Source organism: Callionymus lyra, chromosome 16, assembly GCF_982586985.1.
Source record: "Callionymus lyra chromosome 16, fCalLyr1.hap1.1, whole genome shotgun sequence".
Classification (NCBI taxonomy): Eukaryota; Metazoa; Chordata; class Actinopteri; order Syngnathiformes; family Callionymidae; genus Callionymus; species Callionymus lyra.
This window is the reverse complement of record NC_141833.1, coordinates 14,190,872-14,214,280: the sequence shown is the minus strand read 5'-3', so window position 1 is coordinate 14,214,280 and position 23,409 is coordinate 14,190,872. Positions and strand designations below refer to the sequence as shown.

Genomic DNA, 23,409 nt, shown 5'->3' with positions numbered 1-23,409 from the left:
GTTTACGAGGTCACGAAGAAGGCGCTTGGGGGGGGCGAGGTGGGAGGGTCCACTGTGCATCTTTTAATCACGTCGTTGATTACATTTTTTTATTACGGCGTGAACGCCGCTACCTCGGGGAAACGTTTTAATCGATGGCGAGCGCGCAATTTCCTCATTAGCCAGAGTGTCCGCCCACGCCACGTTATACCTCCGTTTGAACCTCGGGGTCCGCACCGGGCGCCGTCATCCACCCTCTCCTCAAAAGGGCAAACACACACATAAGTGTAATTCCTCGCCACCCACTCGCAAACACTCGGGCCATCGCTCTCCCGGGGCGACTTTCCGGCAAGCAAAGGAGGCCCCGTTCAAAAGAGAGGGGCGCATGGACCTCCGGCGCCGCAGATAGATGCGCGGCGGCGCCGTGGAATTCCTCCTCGCCATTCATCATTCCGAGATGCAGGTTTCCCGATAATTACGGCCCCCGCGCACACGTACCTGTTTTAATAGGGTAATGGATATTTCTTGCGTCCTTCTCTGTCGCGCTAGCTTCCCCGCGTCGCTAGCTTGATTCGTACTAGCTCTCCGACGACTCCTCTGATGTTCCAGAAAGAACGATGGGTCAAGTCGGGTGTAATTGTAATTCACTTCCATCTTCACACTCGTGTCGTGGAACTCCTCAGAAGTACTCGCAACAGTTCTGTAACTGGAATCCTCTGTAGTTGTTAGCTAACGGTCGGTGGCGGTACAGCCGCCAAACGCTAGTGCTCGTTGTGCTAACGGCAAAATCTCAGACCCGGTGCCAAGAATATATTGTTTTAATAAGTTAAATTTGACTTGGACACTGTTTATGTGGTTTACCAGAATTTATACTCAACAGCATAAAAACTGCCAGTCGTTAAACAGGAAATTAGATTTTTAATAGAGTGATATATTTAATTAAAGTGGGTACATTTTAGCATCAATCCAAACACAACATCGGTATTAAATTACATTTTGTCTTAACAAGCACTTGAGAGTCAATAAATCTTCAATAAGCCAGTTTTTGGTTCTAATTTATTGGGTTTGAAAAGATTTTCTAAAAAAAACACTGCATTTTTAAACCGTGGTTGAAAAAGTTTTCACATTCTTGAAGAAGTTTTTCAGTTGCTTCTCAGTCATATACCTTTTTCTGTGTATTTTGTATAGATTTTCTATTTATAAAGTCTGTGCAATGGGTGTTAAAAGTGTTACTTGAGCACCAGGAATTGATGACGTGTAGAAAAATAAACCACCAATTACCAATAAATATTTAAAATGGAATATATACACTTTATTGTCAATATTTCAGGGTTGTCACGATACAAACATGTTCAACCAGATTCTCGATACCATTTTTTTAAACCAAAAGGGGAGAAAAAATGCCCCCCAATTTAAAAATAAATGTTTTTTCAGGAAAAGTGCAATTTGTGTTACAACGTGTTATTAACAGAATCCAGGGTTAAATATTCATAATAAAATACAGTAAGAAAATAAAATGCAACTATGATTACAAGTTTCACATCTGAGGTATTGATTGAAATATTGAGGTAAAGAAAATAAACAATTACAATTGAGAAAAAAATGTTTTGAGTGGTCAGCAGCTATCTACTACTTTTACTACTACTCTACAACATTTCTGTATCAATACTTTTTAGAGTATCAATAGTTTTGAAAACCCTAAAAGATGCAACACATTTTCCAAAATATGGCAAAGTACTACTTCTACTCATATTTGAACTCTAACTCTTTTTTTTGGAAAAGCAAACATCGTACAACACAACTTTAAGAGTCAACTTACATATTTTATAATAATTAAACAAGTACTACACAATAAAATGTGATTCCTTCACTGAGATGAAGTCAAAGGTTTCTCTAGATTTTCTTTAGCAAACAAAAGTAGTTGATACTCAACCGTGAAGAGCATATTTTCTGGCAAATAAGAAAAATAAATCACTACATAAATTACCTTTTATTGTTGAAAATAACAACACAAATGTAGTCATTAATCGACACAAATACTGATATTACATAACGTTTAATTTAAACACGACAAGTCAGTTTCATGTCAGCTTTCTGTTGAAATATTGAACACATAAATACAGAAGGTTTAACAATAAATGCAAACGCGCCATTGTTCTCCTCCTCGTTCTTTTCATCCGAAACACGCTTCTTTTCTCCGCATTTGAATAAAACACACAGTTACGACTATAGATCTCTTTGTTGGGCGCAGATAAAGTATGTGTTGAAGCAGATTGAAACAATGTGACGGCGTCGTTCATCGACACTGACGGATCTCGCGTGTTGTTGTTGTTGGTTTTTTTTTATCTTTCGCTTTTCTCTCCTGCCTCGTTCCGTTCAAGGTTATTTTAACTTTCTTTTGGCACAACTTCAGTCTCTCCGGTCTCCGGAGCAACATTGGCAATTTGAGCCATCTGTGTGTTTAGTGTCTGGCTTGCAGGTACCATCCTCCTTTGTTTCAGAACTCATTCATTACAGCCGAGGGAGGATGGCAGATCCATTATGGAAGCTGGTCCGACTGTGTGGGTGCATTTTATCAGCACATAAGAAGACGTCAGTAGTTGAAAGTAGACCCGAGCGGGTTTTTTTTTTTTTCTTCCTTCCTTCGCTGGCACCAAAGGATTCCGTCGCCCATTCCCACATTTGCATTGAAGGGAAAAGTTTTGCGCATCAAGTTTTAATGTTGGGAGTTGAGAGTGATTCACGCAGCGTAGAGTCGCGCAGGTCATTTCTATTTTCGAAAATACGTAAATACCAGTCGGCGTCAAGGTGACTATTAAGAATCGGATGCGTCGTAGGTCTAGTCCCATGTTTGGATTGGTCTTTTGCTCTTTTACTTTTTGAACTAATGACAACTAAGTGTTGTTATACCTGTGTTTTGTCGCAGTCTTCCCAAACCTATAGGAGTGAAAATACCACTTATTCACCAGACTTCACTCCATTGGTTCAACCTTTGTGTTATTTCTGGGTCAAGGTGACCCGGAGGTCCGAAAACAAATATGTTCGAGGTATCCCTAGTGTTGTTGCTGGGTCAAGGGTGACCTCAAATACATTTGTATTCGGGCATCCGGGTCACCTTGACCCAGAGATAACATAAGGGTTAAAGAGCTAATTACGGTCATGAAAAAAACAATGATTTGCGTCACTATTACCCCTGCCAAGGAGATTATTTGATTGTCACTTTTGTGGCCCGAAAAATGCATAATATAATTTTGACTCTGTGATGTTTTGAAGGATTTGTCGCTAAGTTGTACGACTTCCATTCGAAAAAACACACGGACGAAAAAAGGCACACCGTGAAATCAGGATAAATTAAACAAAAACTTTCCTTCGCCAACAAAAAAATTCCAACTGTAGTGCCCAGAATGTGTGACTGGTCACATGACAATGTTGTCAAGACAACAAGATATTTTCTGGTGTGACTGTCGGGTCAACAAAAGTCTGAGCATTTTCTTCAAAATACCTTTTTTTTTAAAGACGTCTGATGTGAAGTAAAATGTGTTTTTAGAGTTTATTGAACATGCTGTCATTGAGGTAACAGGTTTTTTGGCTAATACAAGTTTAGGCCGACATTTTAAAGCATCAATACTTCTAGACTAATGTAGCCATAAATGCTCAAAAAGACGTTACCAAAAAAAAAAAAAGCTTTTCAGAGGAAAAACATCAGCCAAAAGGCAAAAAATCAACCCCTAACTTGGAGAATTCATTCTTCTTAATCATCCTAATATTGCTGTTTTTTTTGTATTATTTTGCCGAAAAAGTCGTATTTATCAGTGCAATAAAAACTATGATTTTTCTCTTTCATTTCATCATTTTTTTAAGTAGCTTGTTAGGATCTGATGGACGATAATTGCCAGCGAATCCTCAGTTCTCTCCGTGTTACCGACTGGAAAATGTCAAGACGTTAAGTTGTCGAGTCGTCGGAGCTCAAAAAAAGTCCTGTTCGACTTTAAAAAAAAAAAATTAAGCTTCTTCTTTCAGCTCAATCTCTTTTTCCCTCTTCACAGGTCAAGGAAGACGCTCCACCTGCGCCGGCGTCCAAAGGCTTGAAGGAAATAGTCTTTCCATCCAGGAACACGGGGAGCACACTGATCCGCATGAAGAGAGACTGGGTCATCCCCCCAATCAATCACCCGGAGAACTCACGCGGCCCATTCCCGCAAGAGCTTGTTCGGGTAACGTGATGCACACACACTCACACACACACACACACACACACACATTGACACACACTTACCCTTTCGCAGCATCATCATCAGAGCCTTTTCACCCGATCTGACAACCCTTGAGGGTCCCTGTTGCCCCGCTCGCAGGGTTACAAGTACGACAAAAGACCGGACGACAAAAACGAAATGTCACAAATTGGCCATTTTCTACAGTAGCTCATCGATGGCCCATTAGAGTCGTTTTTAGCACCATAGACCAATTTAACGTCGGCCTTAATAAAACTACAGTTTATCCAACCCTGGACTGGTTTTTCTGCATCATATAGCGTTTGCGTTGCGCTCATTTACGCTAGTTTGCGGGTTTAGTTTGAGTATTGCCACGTAAGAGTCACTTGCTAATGATACATCAGAGAGAATCTGGTGTTTTTTTCAAATATAAAACACATTTCAGAGAGTTTTAATCAAATAAAAATGAAAAAATGCCCGTGGGCCAGTGCTGAGCCCCAACCTGTGGGTTAAGGACCACTGCATTAAAGGACTAGTCGTATAAAGCGCAAGTTAATTTTTGTTAACCAACAGGTGGGGGTTCAGCACTGGCCCACGTTAATTTGTGACTAAATTCCTGTGGTTATTATTGATATCGTGCGTCATTCTGCATCCAAAAATAAATGTCTTTGCTAAAAACTCTTAAGCCAGCCCTGCTGCTGTCGGCGCCTTCCTCAAGAGGAGCGACATTTAGAAACTCGTCAATTTATCGTCGATGCTTCATCATGAATTGAAAAGCCACGCTTGCCGATTTCGATGACGTCTTTCACGATCCAGTCAGGCGACGATTCTTTTTACCTGAGAGGACGATCGTGCGAAACACGCTCCGGCACAGACGGACGAGCGCGTCACGTTCGCGTGAATCATAAACACACCTTAGACGAGCGACGAGCCAGGTGGCGACAGGAGTCTCGTCAGATGGTGCGAGAATCCGGAAGACACGACCATGAAGCCGCTTCGTTTAGCTGAGAGCGTTTCACCAGGTCCAGACAGTTGTAGGTAGACTTCTTATTTGCCGCTCGACTGAAAACCGATAGAATCTACCGACTCTCATGCTCCCGACAGAAGAGATCCTTTATCTCTTTTAATGGGAGAGTCTCAGACTCCACTAGAGTTTAGGACCAGCAATCCTCCGGTCCGTCAAGAACTAGATCCCCTTTTTCCACAGATTATGAATCCGGCTTATCAAGAGTAAAGTCCTGGAGATGCTTTTTGTGTTTATTATTTTTAATCCGGTCATATTAAACGGGATCATTCCCATGCCCTGGCGGGTGATATCGGGAAGAAGGACTGGCTCTGTTTGTTCATCCAGCATGATGGCACACATGGTCTCGGTTTACACGGCAAACACAATAGAGACGGCGGCCAATGCGGCGCCCTGCGAGACCCGCTACTCTCTTTCTACGAACTCCATCATTTTGTGGCGGCGAAGAGCGGTTGTTTTAAAAGTCTAATCAACCCGCGTTAATATTGTCCCGGGCACTAACGAAAATCGTTATGTCCACAGATTCGATCGGACAACGACAAGAACCGCTCCCTCAGGTACAGCGTGACGGGCCCCGGTGCCGACCAGCCTCCCACCGGCATCTTCATTATCGACCAGATCTCCGGGGAGCTCTCCGTCAATAAGCCGCTGGATCGAGAGCACATCCCCAACTTCCACGTAAGCCAGACACAATGGGTTTTTTTGTTTTTTTTCTCCATCCAGCTCGCCCGGCTCGTGCTCCAGGGTCATGAGTAGCAATGGCGGGCGTCGGGGAGGTCTCTGGAAAATCGGATTTATCCGTCTGGGAATTTCAGGGATTTAATTTTCCTCCCGGTGAACCCTGTGCGTTAGATACATTAACGTGACCTCGGCCTGGATGATAATCCGATCCCATCATTAGCGGTTTGTTTAAACGCAGCATAATCTGACACGATAATACTGGCTTTTATCTCCTTAACTGTTGGCTGTCAGCGGTAATTGTTGGCCGCCTAAAATAAAAATGTGTCATTACTGTACCGGTCATGAGCAGAAGTGTCAGGATTGGTCGTCAAGAACAAGTCGGTTGAGGTGAGGGGTTCGCAGGCTCGACCAGGAGGAGGTCCCGGGGCAGACCCAGCAGGACACATACTTTTATCTTCTTTATGATGTTTACAGGTAGATTTAAGTGCCAGTAAAAGTCTAAAAATGTGCATTTATTATAGTTTGAAAGTGGAAAATTCAGCTCACATCGAATCGAACATTTCATTAGACTGTAAACTTCTTGGTTTCGCTGACATTAATAATATCTTTATCTCTACATTTAGCTTAAACGTGTAGTTAGCTTGCTGCTAACTGAAGTGTTAAATAAGAGCTAATTTAAGGTTTTCGTTGACGATTAAAACTCAGAATACGCTGGTAATTCAGCTCTTTAAATATACTTGTATCACTGGATATCTACATAAAGCAGATTTAACTGAAAATTAAAGATAATGCTAATTTATGTGCTAGCTTAGCGCTTTTGACAATGTGTTCCTGAAGGTCATTTCTATAGTTAAGGCAGAGGAAAATAGTGAAACAGGCAAAAATGAATAAGATTATTAAACTTTAATTCGATTTGAACACATTTTAATATTTTTTATTGTAACAAATCCTGTGTTTTATATAATACCCTGAAAAAAAATATGCATTATATGTATATATATATATATATATATACATGAATCACATTTTAAATACGTTTAATTTGTTTATCTACATTCTGAAGTAAATGTATTTAAAATCCCAAATAATGAAATTATTTTGATTAGCTAGGTTGCAATATTTTAAGCGATTTCTATTGTATCTATTAAATCATCAACTACAATTAATCAGCTTGTGTTTTTCTAACATTTCTGTTGGTCATTATTTTAAAACATGTGTTTTTTTAGGGCTTGCAAGTACATACCTTTGGACCCAGCTGTCAAATTTAAAAATTCCTTTTCATTTATTCTTATTTGTGTGATAGAATCCTAAACATAATTTTGTAGTTTTAATAACATGGTTTATAATTGAATTAAAATAACGCTTTTATTAAGTTTTGGGTGTTGATTGTTCACCTCAAGGGATCTATGAATCATTTCCAGACAAATCTCACCAAGGAAACGTTGAACGTACGACATTTATTTTCACAGCTGTTCACAGGTTTCCAACGGTTCGTTGATTTCCTGCAAATATTCCGTTTTTTCGCAATCAACAGTTGTCGTTCTCATGTGTGTGTGTTTTCCCGATGCCAAGTCCGCTGGAACGGTGCGACTAACCAGATGTGTTTACGTTTCCCCTCCTCGCAGCTGAGAGCCCACGCAGTCGACCTCAACGGCAACCAAGTGGAGAGCCCTATTGACATCGTCATCAACGTGATCGACATGAACGACAACAGGCCCGAGTTCACGCACCAGATCTGGAACGGCACCGTCCCGGAGGGATCCAAGCCAGGTACCCCGTCGATGTTCTCCGATTCCTGCAATCAATCTGGTTTAATCGGGTTTTATCCAATGTTTTTTTTTCCGTTTTTTTATCGGGTCTTTGTAAATCGGATTTTGTTTACAATAGAATTTATACTTTGAAGGTTTGGATTATAATAGACATGCTAAATGCTAATTCTTTGTGAGGCTTTTAGGATAAAAAAAAGTGTAGATTTATATTTGAAATCATAATAAAACGTTAAGTTTTTGATGTTTTGAAATACATTTTTGTCAGTTTAAAAAAAAAAGGTCGCTTAAGAGGCACACTACAATTGTACGTTGAAATTTTGTATCCTTAAAGGAACTTTCGTAACAAATTTTGAATATTTGTACTAGAAATTAGACAGGAATTGAATTTTGGCTTAAAAACTAGATTTTTTGATAAACATGCTAAATGCTAATTCTTTGTCAGGCTTTTAGAGTTTGTTATTTTGATACAAATGACTAAAAAGTGTAGATTTATATTTGACATCATGTTAAAACATTTTGTTTTTGATGTTTAAAATACATTTTTATCAGTATATTACAGACCATTGATCGCTTAAAGGTCACATTGAACTTCTTGAACTTTCTTGGTGACACGAAATCTGAATTTTTATCCTAGAAACAATACTTTAAAAGATTGCTCATACCAAGGACATCATTTGAGTAATAAGTAAGTAAGTAAGTAATATTTATTTATATAGCGCTTTTCCAGACCAGGGTCACAAAGCGCTTTAACAATCAAAACAATACTCAAAAAAGTATATGACAGGGATTTGGAATTTTTGATAAATGCTAAATGCTAATTATAATGCTAATGCTAAATGCTAATTCTTTGTCAGACTTTTAGCATGAATAAAGTGTCCATTATTTTTGATACAAATGACAAAAAAGTCGAGATCTATATTTGAAGTCATATTAAAACATGTTGTTTTTGATGTTTTAAAGCACATTTTCGCTAGAATTATAACAAAACAAAAGACTAAACGCACATTAGAATTGTATTCTAAATGATTTTTTACCCCTCGCAGGAACCTTCGTGATGACCGTGACCTCCTCCGACAAAGACGACCCCAAGACGGCGAACGGGATGCTGCGCTACAAGATCCTGTCCCAGAACCCCGAGAGCCCGACCTCCAACATGTTCACCATCAACAACAAGACCGGCGGCATCATCACGGTGGCGGCCGGCCTGGACCGAGAGGTACTTGAATCATTTAAAAATCCTCCTCTTTGATTGTTTGCATATATTTGTTTCTGGATTCACTGTGTTTTTAAATATGATGACGCGGCGAGTTGTTTGTCTCGCGCTGATGAGACTGGATCTGATTACTAATGAGCTGGAGTGAATTTTGCTGATTAGCCGCTAAATGGGGATAAAATGAAGCCTCTTTTCGTTACTGTAATTCCCTTTTTTTTCCCTGTTTTCCTTCTCCTTCCAGTGCACTCGTAAGCCGCGGCTGTTTAATTTAATTGGATGGCATGGCTGTGTGCTAAAATAAAAAGGATGTGTAAAGCCCCACCATTTGGCACAACCCTTGCGAGGGCAATCTGGCCGGGTGACCGCTCAATCAGATCGGCCCCGGGGCCTCCGTTTTTATGTCAGGCCGGTTGCCACCGTGAAAGTAATTCGGCCCCTTTTCTCATTACCGCGCAACTGGTCCGTCACCTGAGCGGCTTTTAATGCGAAAAGAATCATTTGTCAGCGTCACGATGCGGTGGTCGAGGTGCTGGGGAAAAAAAAAAGCCTTTTGCCATCGCCCCGCGGGGAATAAATTAGTTTTTGTAAAGAATAAATGCAAGATTAGTCATCGCAATTAAGACGTCACATCGGATTTGTTTCATTGTAGCGTGGTTATTGCTAATGTGCACTGAATCGCCGACTTATTAAAGTTACGCCGCAATCCAACGTCGCCCTAAAATAAATACTGGTTATGAAGCGTTTTAACGATGACGTTCAGTCATAATTCAGTTTTAATCTGAGGTTTAGTCGGAACTAGCTAGGTTTGGTTTTACCACTGGGTCGTTCTACGATGTTTTTTAATTTGATATCTCACCATTTCATTGCAAATATGCAACGTGTTACCAGGTGGAAAATTGTGGCTCGGAATGGATAGCATTGTTAGCCACATGCTAAGCTAGCAAGTAAAGCATTCATTGTAAAAATGAATTTGTGTCGAGTTACGAGGTGCTATGTAAAACTGGAACAGGCATAAATCTGAGTATTTTTACTAAAACTTATAGTTTTGTTGAAAGGAAATAATTTAAGTATTGAAGGGAATTACATTTTGGCTCAGAAATTAGATTTATTTTGTTTTTTAATAATATTTTCTATCCTTAAACTCCTGCAAGAACTTTCGTCAAAGACCTGACTTGGAAGTCGTAAATCTAAGCCTAAAATTTGTAATAAACATGCTAAATGCTAATTATTGTAGGCTTTTTATTATAAGAAAAGTCCATTATTTTGATACAAATAACTAAAAAGTGTATATTTATATTTGAAAAAACTCTAAAACATTTTTTTGAAGTTTTAAAGTACATTTTTTTCAGTTTATATATATAAAAAAAACATTGATATCTCATAAGGTACGTCAGCATAGTACGTTGAATTTAATTCTACTAGAATAAAGGAATATATATAAATATTAATACATGCTTATTAAAAATTGGTTCACACTAAACTTTAAAATTGTTATTTCTAATGTAGTTCAACTGAATTGCTGTATTTATTTCTCTTAAATATTAGCCCCCAATCTCTTCTTCGTTGATGTTTTAAACCTTGTGTCTCTCCTCCAGAAAGTGCCTCAGTACACACTGATCATCCAGGCCACCGACATGGAGGGCAACTCCATGTACGGCCTCTCCAACACCGCCACGGCCGTCATCCGAGTCACCGACGTGAACGACAACCCGCCCGAGTTCACCTCGGAAACGGTGAGAAACTTTTCTTTTGGCTGAATGAAGATGTGAAGACACAACTTGAGACGTCATGCCTTTTTTTTATTCACGCAGTTTTTCGGAGAGGTGCCCGAAAACCGGGTCAACGTCATCGTGGCCAACCTGACCGTGACGGACAAGGACCAGCCCAACACGCACGCCTGGAACGCCGTGTACAAGATCACCGGGGGCGACCCCAGCGGCAGGTTCTCCGTGCCCACAGACCCGACCACCAATGAGGGCCTGGTCACCGTCGTGAAGGTACGAGGTTCTCCGCCGGCTCCTCCCACTTTGAGGCCTGTCCTAGATAGGAGTATTTAGTGGCAAGAATCTCTTCATACGTGTCACGATATTGAGATACTGTAGTAACAAGAATGTATTCGTAGTATTGTCGAGTACTTGACTGTGGTGTTGCAGAATCTACAGACCCAAGTCTTAACTTCATTTATTTGCTTTGAAACCAAAATATGTCCAAACATCAGCTTTAAAAAGCTGCTGGAGTCGACCATATCCTCTCGTCCTCAGTCGTCGCCGGGATTTCACGGGATTTCATTTTTCATTTAGCTGCAGAGGAAGTAATGAAGGTTTAACTGCAACACAAAAACAATCACACACTGTGAATATTTGCATGTTAATTGTAAAAACAACTAATTTATTTAATGCACACTTTATAAACAAATTAAAAGTAAAATAAATATGGTCAAAATAAAACATTATTTGAAAACCAATTAGAACATTTGCTATTATTATTATATTTTTCAGTATCGTGATTTTATTAAAAAAAAGGGTTTACCTTTAGGACGGAGGACACGTAAACTGCTGCTATCTAGTGGCCAGAAGTTTAATTGCAACACAAAAATGATCAAACGCTATTAAATATTTTAATGTTTAGTGTTAATAAAAATACAAATACTTTCATTTTATCCACACTTTATTGAAATATAAACCACAAAGGAACTATTGTGAAAAATACATTTTTATTTGAAAGCAAAAAAAAGGAGAATAAAACGATTAAAACTATTTTTTTTAATTAATATTATTTTCTATCAGGTTTTTTTTTTAATCTCACTCACCTCGAAGAAGAGGAAGCATGTCTTCTGTAGCTCCAGGTAATGATGAAGGTTAAATATTTGAGAAAGGATTTTTTCTCAAAAGTGGGTAACATTATCGGACAATGTCTTAACGATGGTTCGAATTAACGATTCCTTTTGAGGATTTTACGCGGCGGAACATTTCTTTCCCCTCGTTTTGTTCGATGTTTGATGCCTCTGAAGAAATGAAAAAACCACAAGATGTGCTCAAAATGAAAATGTAATAATAAGACTCAGATTACTGTCAGGCGGCGAAGAATGGAAGCTGGCAGGTGCTTTCACAAAAACGGGTTTTTATCATAACTTTCCCAAGGTTTTCTGCCGCTCCTCCGGGACTACTTTGTGTGCCTTTCTCCTCGAAAGTAACAAAAGTTAAAATGACGGAATGAAATTGTGTGGATGGAATTAAAGAAATCAATCTTTCTTCTCTTGGTTTGAGTATGAAATGGTTCCCGCATTTACTTTTTGAAAGTTACTTACTTGTAAGTAAGTAAGTAAGTAAGTAATATTTATTTATATAGCGCTTTTCCAGACCAGGGGCCACTATAGCGACATGTCCAGGGTGTCCCTTGTCTCAATCCTGTGAAGAGTATTAGCGAAACATTGTCGGTTTTTATTTACTATTTACAATGAAGGAGACGTGCAGTACTTCTGCGTCTGCCTAGGGGGAGCACTAATCTCCGTCCACACACACTATTTTCCGTGATTATCCGTTTTTTAAATACAAAAAAACACCACTTCCTGCATTTTTTTTGTTATTTAATTGCAGTTTTTTCAGGTGTTTCAATATGAATTTATTATTTTTACGCAATTACACATACGTTACCACGTCACATGACCAGTTCACGCCAACTTGGTTACTGCCATACCAATCTTTCTGGGGCGAAGTTTTGCTAAATGAGACTTTACCCCCAAAAACTTTAATTTTGCGAAACAAATATTTTAAGGCCTATCCCTGCTAGCGTGAAACCGAAATGGTGGTCGACTTCTCGTAGGCTTACGGTAGGTAGCTTGTTAGCCAGGTAGCTACATAGCCATTTTTTTTTATATATACTGTATTATACGGCTTGTTATTGGGCTGAGTATTCTTGACTTACTTTATTATTTTCTCAACCAATAAAGTGCATTAATTTGCAAAAGATTAGTTCGCTAATGTTGCATATGCTTGACTTAAGTTTTTTCCATAGTAATTAAGCGATTGCCCTTTAGAGAAATGACAAGTTGGCGGGCGTAGAAATGGAACGCACCATGGAAAGCTTGTGTTGTGACGTTACATTTCCAGTTCCCTCATTAACGCTCGATCCGTCCTCTGCGTTCCAGCCCATCGACTACGAAATCAGCCGAACCTACGTCTTGACGGTGGAGGCGAGGAACGAGGTCCCGCTCGCCCGCGGCATCCACCCGCCCCGCCAGTCCACCGCCACCGTGTCCATCCGGGTCAACGACGTCAACGAGAGTCCCTACTTCGAGCCGAACCCCAAACTCATCAAGCTGGAAGAGGGGATGATGCCGGAGTCCATGTTGACCACGTTCACCGCCCAGGATCCCGATCGCTTCATGCAGCAAAAAATCAGGTACTTATCATTTTTTTCTTCCACTTATTAGAATTTCTTCGCTATTTTCGAAATATATATCACGTTACAATTCAATACCATATATTCAGCTAGTGATCGATTCTTTACGATAATATTCAGCTCACGATAAGATTCATTACGATATATTTAGCTCACGGTACGATATATTCAGCTCACAATACGATTAAATATACGATATATTCAGCTCACAATAAGATATAATACGATATATTCAGTTCACGATACGATTCAATACGATACATTCAGATCACGATACGATTCAATACGATACATTCAGATCACGATACGATTCAATACGATACATTCAGATCACGATACGATTCAATACGATACATTCAGATCACAATACGATTCAATACGATACATTCAGTTCACGATACGATTCAATACGATATATTCAGATCACGATACGATTCAATACGATACATTCAGATCACGATACGATATATTCAGATCACGATACGATTCAATACGATACATTCAGTTCACGATACGAATCAATACGATATATTCCGCTCATGATAACATTCAATACGATATATTCAGCTCACATTATGATTCAATACGATATATTCAGCTCACTTTACAATTCGATACAATATATTTCAACACTTAACGTAATTTTTAGGATTTTAGGGGACACTGATTTTAATTCATATTATTTTTCCACTGATTTGGTTAAAATAATATTCCTGAAAGACAAGATATGTTCAAACATTATCTTTAAAAGCTGCTGTATCCTCTCATCCTCAGTCGTCGCCAAGATCTTGCGCGATTTGGACGTTTGACTGCTAGTGGCCAGAAGTTTAATTGCAACCCAAAAATAATCAAATTACTATTTTATTTCCTACACACTTTATTGTAAGATATACCCTAAAACAACTATGATAAATGATCCAATATGATTCAAGTTTATTATATCTTGATCGATACAGTGATGTGAAGAAAAATATCACCGAATCAATTTTTACAACCACTCGACCTTTCGACGGCGGACGTATTTGTCGACGCCTTTTATCCAGCAGTTTCTCAATCAGGGTCAGAGTAACAAGCACATTTATTTCTTATTAAGTCAAATCTGTTTTACATTCTTTATCTTCTCGAGCTTCGCCTCAATCAGCCCCGGAGCCGTTCGACAGCAGGAGCTGACTTTGTAATTCGGCGGTTTGTCCTGCAAATTGGTTTCAGCTCTCGATAAGAACTAGCAAGTCTGAGCTCCCCGAAGGATTCGGAAGCTGATTAATTAAAATGCACGATGTCTGAAATATTCCGTCTGCGTAAACAAATACAAACCATTTCGCTACAAAGAGATGTCAATCAGAAAAGTGGGACTTTGTGATTCCGAGGAAAATAAACATTCCTGCAGCAGGTGTAGCGAGCGATTCGACACCCACTCGCCAGACAAAAGAAGTGGAGCGTCTCCTGACGTGTCTTTTGAAACCCTCAAGGTATTCCAAACTGTCGGACCCGGCCAACTGGCTGAGGATCGACCCCGAGAGCGGCCGGATCACCACCATCGCCGTCCTGGACAGAGAGTCTCCGTTCGTGAGGAACAGCTTGTACAACGCCACGTTCCTGGCCACAGACAACGGTGAGCATCACTGTTTTTATACTTAAAAAGATTTATATTTAATTTGTTTTGTAAATATTACTATATATTTTTATTTAATATGCTGTTTGATTGATTGACAGACCATTTTAGCATCGATTCCTTCACAGTGTCTTTCGTAAAGTTGTGAAAAACATAATTTCTTGTACAAATCAGAAATAAAAATGTTATTTTTTAAACTAATCTATTAATAATAATTATTCACATTTTAAATACTTTAAATGATTACATTTATAGAAAGACATTTTTATAAATATCTAAACAAGTCATTTTGTCTTTTTCTAAATATAGCTAAATAAGCGTTTTTACAGCTTATTTTTGTTTTATTTCATCATTATTTAACGTGCTGTTTGATTGATGTACATTTTAATAATGTTAAAAAACAACACAGGAATGTGTTGTGCTGGCATTACAGAACATCAAAATGAAATATTACGCATAAAATATAAAGAGATTAATACATTTAAATAGAATACATTAAAATAAAATAAGAGACATTACCATCACATGAAATAATATAATAATTCATTAAAAGTAATTCAATTAAAATACATAATGTAGATAATAAAATAAAATACAAAAATTAAATAAATTAAAATTAAAATTGAGATTTAAATAAAACAAGAGACATTGCCATAACATGACATATAAATAATATAATAAGAAATTAAGAATAAATTCAATTAAAATATATGATGTAGTAAAATAAAACCATAAAATACTAAAATAAAATAAATTAAAATGTAAATAAAATAAAAGACATTACCGTGACATGACATATAAATAATAGAATAAGGAATAAGTCAATTAAAATATATAATATAGTAAAATAAAATAAATTGAAATTCAAAATTGACATTGAAATAAAATAAAAACAAAATAAAGTGAAGCAAATGGTTAACATTAGCTGGCGCTACGCTATTCACTCGTTCTCCATCACAAGTAACATTCTACACAAAAAGAGCGTCATGAGAACGTGTGGCTCCACCTTCTAGTTCTGGTCATAATCCCACGACATTTTAGTTAAACCCACCCCTATACCTCCTCACCTTTGCCGGGAAAACTATCTCCAATGACAAGCTCCAAGGTCAAACTTTTTTCCAGACAATAGTGTGAAAAACACACGACCACAAAAAAAAAAAAAGGGGGTTAATGTCCCGGCGACCCCAGGATCCATCCGGCGCGGGAATATAACCACCTTCCTCTCAGTTGCTGTGTTGGGGGTTCTTCTGTGTCGGGGTTCGGCCGAGCGTAGCCGTGGGTCCGACTTAAAACTTTTACTATTTAAAGAAGGTTTCTCTGCATTAATGGGTCAGGATTGGATGACTAGCTTCTTTGAGCGTGGCCGGAATGGCAAGCAAAAAAAAAGCCTCTTAGCCGAGTGAATACAGAAGAAGCCCCCTGTTTGTCTGCTTTAGTATTCCCAGCTTGTGTCCTTCGTCAGGAAGACGCTCCTCGGGATTAGCCGTGCAAACACGGGTCCTCCCTCCACATGAGTTTCCCTGGATCAATATGCATATCTGTCGCAGTTTGCCCGACAAATAAACTTCATACTTTTTTTTACTTCACGATGACATTTTTCCAAGCAAAAAAAAAAAAAAAAAGGGAGTCGTCCCCTTCCTTATGCAAATGCTCGCCTCATCCCCTCATCCATATGGATGACGGTCTGTTCTGCTTGGCCCCCGTTACCCCTCAGGTTACCCTTCAGCCAGCGGGACGGGAACGCTGCAGATCTTCCTGCTGGATATCAACGACAACGCTCCCAGGGTGTCGCCGCAGGAGACGGAGATCTGCGAGAAGCCCGAGCCCAACGTGGTCAACCTCACGGCGGTGGACGGCGACCTCAACCCCAACGCCGGGCCCTTCGCCTTCGAGCTGGCACACCGGCCCGTCGACGTGAGGAGGAACTGGACCATCACGAGAATCAGCGGTGAGCGTTGTTGTTGTTGTTTTTTTTACTCGCCGGACTCCTTGAAAAGTGTTGACTCAGCATGTTTACGCCTCCTCGGTCGTTTATTAGTCGCGGCGTATTTGCTGGTGACGCTAAATAAGAGAAGAGCAAACAATCTAAGAATAGATTCTGTAGATAGTGATAATTAGCTGATTAATTGACTTTTGAGGTCAAAATTTCTTAAATTTTTACACCATATTAAAATGATTTAGCAACATTAGGGTTGTGACAAAAAAAAGATCGATGCACTATATCGACGTATCCTATCCTGGTTCTTTTATGCTACATATTTTAATGTATGTAGCAAATAATGTGTCTTTGAAATCATCTAATTAGATTTTTTAATTTCCAATAACGTGCAAGAATTCACTGCGTTTGTTGATTTTTGTGTTGCAATTAACCTTCAAGCCACTAGATGGCAGCAGTCGTTACGTCCAACGCAGTTTAAGGAACAATTCAATCCTGCGAAATCATGGCAATTACTGAGGATGAGGGGATACAGTCCACTCCTGACGCTTTTAAAGCTGATGTTTTATGCTGACACATACTGGCGGGTGTGCCCTGAAATAATTCCGAATTATATGTTGTCATGAGGCTGAATATATCTTATAAAATCGTATCTTGAGATAAGTGTATCCCTACAGCACTAATACATTTATAATTTAATTTGACGTCTTAATATTTTTTTCCCTGATAGCTTGTATTTTTTGTAAATATCAATGTTTTTTGTGAGTTTTCTTGTCAGAATAAATTGTTGTTTACTCGTTTTTGAAAAATGTTTTTGAGAAAAGTAGTTGTTTTGTTCATAGTTCTGACATAATATTTATTTCCAAGAAAACAAATGAATAAAAATATACCTTTTAGTGGGATAATATTCAGTTAAATAAAATATTATCAAAAAATTACATTTTCCCCTTCGTAACAAGCCATTGTTATTCCCTTTTTATTTATAGTATCCCCTTTAGGCAATTTAATTGCTTAATTAAAAAAAAAAGTTTTAATTTAAAAATGACAGGTTTAGTAACAGACACTTTGACTTGATAAAACAAAAATACAAAAAATTGACATAAATTGGAGTGTAAAATTTGGTTGAATCACATAGAGGATCAATCAAAAAAATACATTTTTTAAAATATAAAAATACAATATATATATATATATATGATTTGAACATTTAGCCCTTGATTAAGGAGCTTCAACTGTTCAACAGTGCATTGTGGGATTTTCTCCCTCTAGAATCCTGGAGGAACCGAAAAAAAAACAAAAAACGACTCATCCGAGCTGCACTGGAGAATCGGCACGACATGCTATCATTTTGAAACAGTCGCTCAAACCCCATTATACGTGTCCTTCATTTTATTGTTTTATTTACGGAATCAATCGCTTCTGAGTCGAGGAAAAATGTTAATATAGAGTGAAACGACGGATTACAGCCGCGGGGAATTTAGCCGAATCGGCATTATCGAAACATATTCGGCAGATTAAAAAGCTCCGGATCTAAATCCTGCCAGTGTTATGGATTAGGCGCCGATGATGCAACATCCAGGTAAGAGTTTATAGAACATATTCGTGGTAATGAGAGTTTAATCTCAGTGTGAACATGTTCTCCTTTCAGCCGTAAACGCAATACCAAGATTTACGGGGGTTTTTTTTGCATATTTTTTTAACCGATTTTCAAATTTTTCTCAGGCGATTACGCTCAGCTGAGCCTGAAGATCGGGTTCCTGGAGAACGGCATCTACGAGATCCCCATCATCATCACCGACTCGGGGAACCTGCCCATGTCCAACACGTCCTACCTGCGCGTCAAGGTGTGCCAGTGCGACTCCAACGGCGACTGCACCGACCAGCAGCACATCATGGCGGCCGGTCTGGGCACCGGCGCCATCATCTCCATCCTGTTGTGCATCATCGTCCTCCTCAGTAAGTGTCTTTAAAAAAAAAAAAAAATACAAACCGTCGTGCCGCTAGATTAGCGTAGGATTACCCAAGTAAAATTGCTCTCTATCCCAGCTCCGACAAATTGAATCCAATCCGATTTAGCGGGGAAATTATGCCATCTATTATGTTGGCTAACGCGAGATCCTTCTGCCTCTTTCTTTCTCCCTCGATCTGTCAGTCCTGGTGCTGTTGTTCGTGGTGTGGATGAAGAGGCGCGATAAGGAGCGCCAGGCGAAGCAGCTCCTCATCGATCCCGAGGACGACGTGAGAGACAACATTCTTAAGTACGACGAGGAAGGCGGCGGAGAGGAGGATCAGGTGAGATTATGGCGACACGCATCATTATCCGGGGGCGCCGGGAAACAAATGAAAACGTCCGGAGAACGGATAGAGTTGACGGACGAATCTGTTAAGTTCACGCTACTCTCAGTACAACATCTTGAATAATCAGTAATATGGGACACAATATTTGCACATTTCGCATCCAAGGAATTTGACTCTATGTTCGATGGAAAAAAGTGACTAGCAGGAACAAATAAGCGGCTAATTGTTTATTAGCAAAACAGCTCGTACGTAAACAAACATATTTTGTAAACATATATATGTTTATTTGTTGACCATCTTGATTACCATTTGGGTCCATGAAGGTTTTGAAGAATATGTCGCTGCAGCTCATTATCCCTAGATTCGTTCAGAACTCGCGAAAAAATACCCGCTAGCCTTGCGACAACTCAGAATCCTGCTTAATGGTTAAGCGTAATTTTGTTTTTTGCTACTTCATTATGCACATTTTTATGCAAGAAATTTAATGACTCGCATTTTGATTTAATGTAAAGTAAGATAAAACTATATAAAGTGACTAGCATGAACATATAAGTGGCTAACTGCCCGTTAGCTAAATAGCTGAACATACTTTAGTAACATTTTCAGGAAATGTTAATAATTAATAATTACCTTTTTGTTGATGCTCTAGATTACCAGTTGGATTCATGAATGTTTTGAAGGATCTTTCACCTCAGTTCACAATCCTACCCTCTGCTCAAAACTAGCAAAATACATATTGCTAGCATTGCTACAACTCAGAAGTCTAGTTTAGCTAACATCGTTGGTGATTTATTGGTTAGGATTTTGTGGTTTCCTCATATCGTGGACAGATTGAAATATATAATCACAAATGTTTTATCCATGGAATTTGTATGACAAAGTCGTTGATGGAACATAGAATTTGGAAAAAACAAAAGGAAAACTAAGTAAAGTTTTTAGCATGAACATAAAAGTGGCTAAAACAACGTATTTCAATAATGTTTCCAGGAAATGCTGATATTGTGACAATTAAATGATGTTTACATTTTGCTGATGCTCTCGATTACTATTTGGATTAATGACGGTGTTGAAGGAATTGTAAATTTGTGCAAAACTAGCAAAGACTAAAAGTCTGGTTGAGCTCACGTCATTGGTGGTTTAGGTTGAGATTTCAATCAATGCTATATATGCTTTATCACATTTTCACGCAAGTAATTTTGTGACTCTGTCCTTAATGGAATGTACAATTCGGAAAATAACAAAAGGAAAACAATATTGGGTAACTAGCACAAACATAAAGTGGCTAACTGTCTTTCAGCTAAATAACTCATTTTAAGGAAATGCTAATACTGGGAAAAGTAAAGGATGACTTGATTGAGTAGATGCTCCGGATTACCATCTGGATCCATGGAGGTTTTGAAGGATAGGCTGCCGTAGCTCACAATACCGAGCTCCATTCAGATCATTTTAAATATATATATCATTATCCTGGTTGAACCAACATAATTAACCAAATTTGGACTTTATTTTATTACATATTTATTTTATAAAGTCATGGGAAATTACCTCCTTAAATAAGGTCTGCACTTTCTGAGACACTTAATTTCATTTCCCCTGAATTTTGTTCGTAATAAATATGAATAAATCCTCAATTTAGCTTAACATTTTCTTATTTAATTCACTGTATTAATCATCATGACAGCGTCTCAAAGGGATCCTTTTATACCATTTAAAGACGTGTAATTAGATTAAAAAAAATACAAACTGGGGAAGCAAAGGAGATGATATTTTAATAAAGATGTATTTATCACTATATAGTGTCAGACAAAGCTATTCATGCAGATGGAGAGTAAAAAATGCATAAAATATTGGCGTATAAAACCAGAATCACTGGTTTATTCCTGGGTCTACCCGGATGCACAGAATTATGTTCGGCTAAGTCTCGCTCTCACTTGTCGCACAACTCTGCAGGAGTGTGTGTGTGTGTGTGTGTGTGTGTGTGTGTGTGTGTGTGTGTGTGTGTGTGTGTGTGTGTGTGTGTGTGTGTGTGTGTGTGTGTGTGTGTGTGTGTGTGTGTGTGTGTGTGTGTGTGTGTGTGTGTGTGGTCTCAGAAGCAACCTCCGTATAATTGAACCCCCCCGACAAAGAGGACCACCTAGACTCATCCTGCAAGTGCACATTTACTCGTAATGCTTTCTTCCTTCTCTAAATTACACCTCACAGGCCTTTTTCGCAGGAAATGAGAAATCTTACCCCCCACACAAAAAAAAAACAAAACAAAAAAAAACCAAACAAATAAAACTGAGAGCGAGAGAAAACAATCCAATAACTGGAATCAATAAGGCAAACACTTGTGATCCAGTTTGGTGTGTTAGTATTGGAACCGTCGTCTCGACTGGAACCGCTCCACGAGTAAATCTTTACGTGCCGGCGAGCGAGCGGGTTCTAAACGCACAAATTCAATTGTCCTAACGACCCCTTGTTAGCATTTCACGTGAAAGCCAGGGAGATAGAAAATGGGCCGTTTTCTTGCTGCTGGCGCTTGATTAGCTCTTGTAGCTTAGCGGGAGTAAAAGAAAAAAAAATAAACTGCGGACCCCGCGCTGACCTAGCGTAGAGCCAAATTAGCCTCTGGAACTTGTAATGGATAAACCCATGCAGTTTGGAGACAGACATCTGCTGTGGCGCTATAATGACGCTCTGTCTAAGGTAACAATATGACTGGGAGGCCATTACACATCTGCCACTCATTAGGAAGGGAGGATGGGGCGCACACTTGTGTATTCATAGCCTCGCTCGCGCAATCCCAACGCTCGTGGTTCCGGGAGTTGTCGAGAGGGGGAAACATGTTGCATTTTTGCGTGACGCATAAAAACGAGCCATGCCGGCAATTTATTGAGAGTGAACAAGGTGCCATTTTGGTCAGCCAGAAAATGGACTTTACGGGCTGAATTTAGGGGGAGTCGGGTAAAAAAAAAAAATGGACCTCATTCGGCAATGTGGTCTTTATAATGCCCACCTCTGTTCTCCCTATACCCCGCTGGGGAGGAAATTGAAGTGTCAGCCCATTTGGCGCTCTCAGTGTATATGATTTTTAGTTGCCATTGCGCCGCTCAGGGCAGACTGGCGAGCAGCTCATTCCATCACAAAGGTAGACAGCTAACCAGGCGGCGATCGGCAGATGCTGTACGCGAGATATGAAGGGAAATGGAAGCGAGTCGTTTCCGCGTCCAAAAGACATTTTGTAGCGGGTTCAGATGAGTGAGTGTTGATGTTTTGCCGCAGTGACACTAAGGGAGCGTGAAGTGTTAGCATGGACTGTGAGCAACAATTGTGTTCTCTCTCGCGTTTAAGGAAATTGACGTTAGTAAGTGACCCTATTTTTGTAGGTTGCCCTCTTATGGCGATTTTCCCTGGCTAGGGTTGCTTCTTCAGGCCCTTTTGTCCCCAACACCTAGTACCAGGAACCCATAACCCTAACATTGTTGGTGTTTTTTTGGTTAGGAATTTGTGCTTTTTAACCAATTTCCTCGTATTGTACCTTTTTTTTGGGGGGGGGGTGAGCAGTTGACATTATGGAGTTATCGGTAGTCCTGTTCGGATTTGCGTAACTCATTATATTTGTTGTTATCGGGAAAGCTGTTATGCCGTCTGGTAATGCTAATGCTTTGGCGAACTAGCAACAACAATAATTGTCGTACCAACTTCCCTCAGAGTAGTGTACATGCGGCCCTGTGGGTTAAGTATTGGTACCTAGTTGGCCCCTTTGAGAAATGTACCGGAAACGTCTGGTCTGGTTAGTTTTTTAGCGCATTTTCGAGTTGGAACCGGGCCACCTGAAACAAGCCTATCACACGACTAAGCGGAATTAGCCATAAGCTAGCTGGATGTTTTTTTTAACAATGTAGTTAACTCAACGGTCGCCTACTATTTTCCGCGTGAACCCTAGTTTCCCTGCAACGGACTACGCTGTGTACAGCCCCGACAATGGAAGCCATGGAGGTGGTTCATTCACCTTGACCCAGAGTTACTTGAAAAGGGGTGTCAACCACCAAACCATAGAAGTTTAGTTCGGCAACAGGCGCCTATTACCCCGGACTCTTTAGCCAACTCTGGCTTCCTAGAAAACAAACCCAAATCCCTTCAACTGTTCCCGAGCTGCTAAGCTAGGTTATCAACCCAAAACAGGAGCTCTTACCTTCCGAATGTACCCTTGACCCTTTACGGTTTCTCTGTCGATGTCAAAGAATAATTGGTTGCAAATTCATGTGGGGCCACATGGAACTGACCGAGGGCCGCATATGGC

The 23,409-nt window shown here is 39.5% G+C and overlaps 1 protein-coding gene across 1 annotated transcript in view; it reads left to right on the top strand.

The window, feature by feature from the left end:
• cdh2 (cadherin 2, type 1, N-cadherin (neuronal)) overlaps window positions 1-23,409 on the top strand; it is a 90,278-nt gene that overhangs the window by 54,404 nt on the left and 12,465 nt on the right. The window contains exons 4-14 of the mRNA XM_087811290.1: window positions 4,026-4,193; window positions 5,737-5,892; window positions 7,521-7,665; window positions 8,708-8,880; window positions 10,473-10,610; window positions 10,689-10,874; window positions 13,025-13,278; window positions 14,748-14,890; window positions 16,605-16,838; window positions 18,549-18,782; window positions 18,979-19,118. Coding sequence (XP_087667416.1) covers window positions 4,026-4,193; window positions 5,737-5,892; window positions 7,521-7,665; window positions 8,708-8,880; window positions 10,473-10,610; window positions 10,689-10,874; window positions 13,025-13,278; window positions 14,748-14,890; window positions 16,605-16,838; window positions 18,549-18,782; window positions 18,979-19,118 — 1,971 coding nt within the window. The remainder of the gene's footprint in view (window positions 1-4,025; window positions 4,194-5,736; window positions 5,893-7,520; window positions 7,666-8,707; window positions 8,881-10,472; window positions 10,611-10,688; window positions 10,875-13,024; window positions 13,279-14,747; window positions 14,891-16,604; window positions 16,839-18,548; window positions 18,783-18,978; window positions 19,119-23,409) is intronic.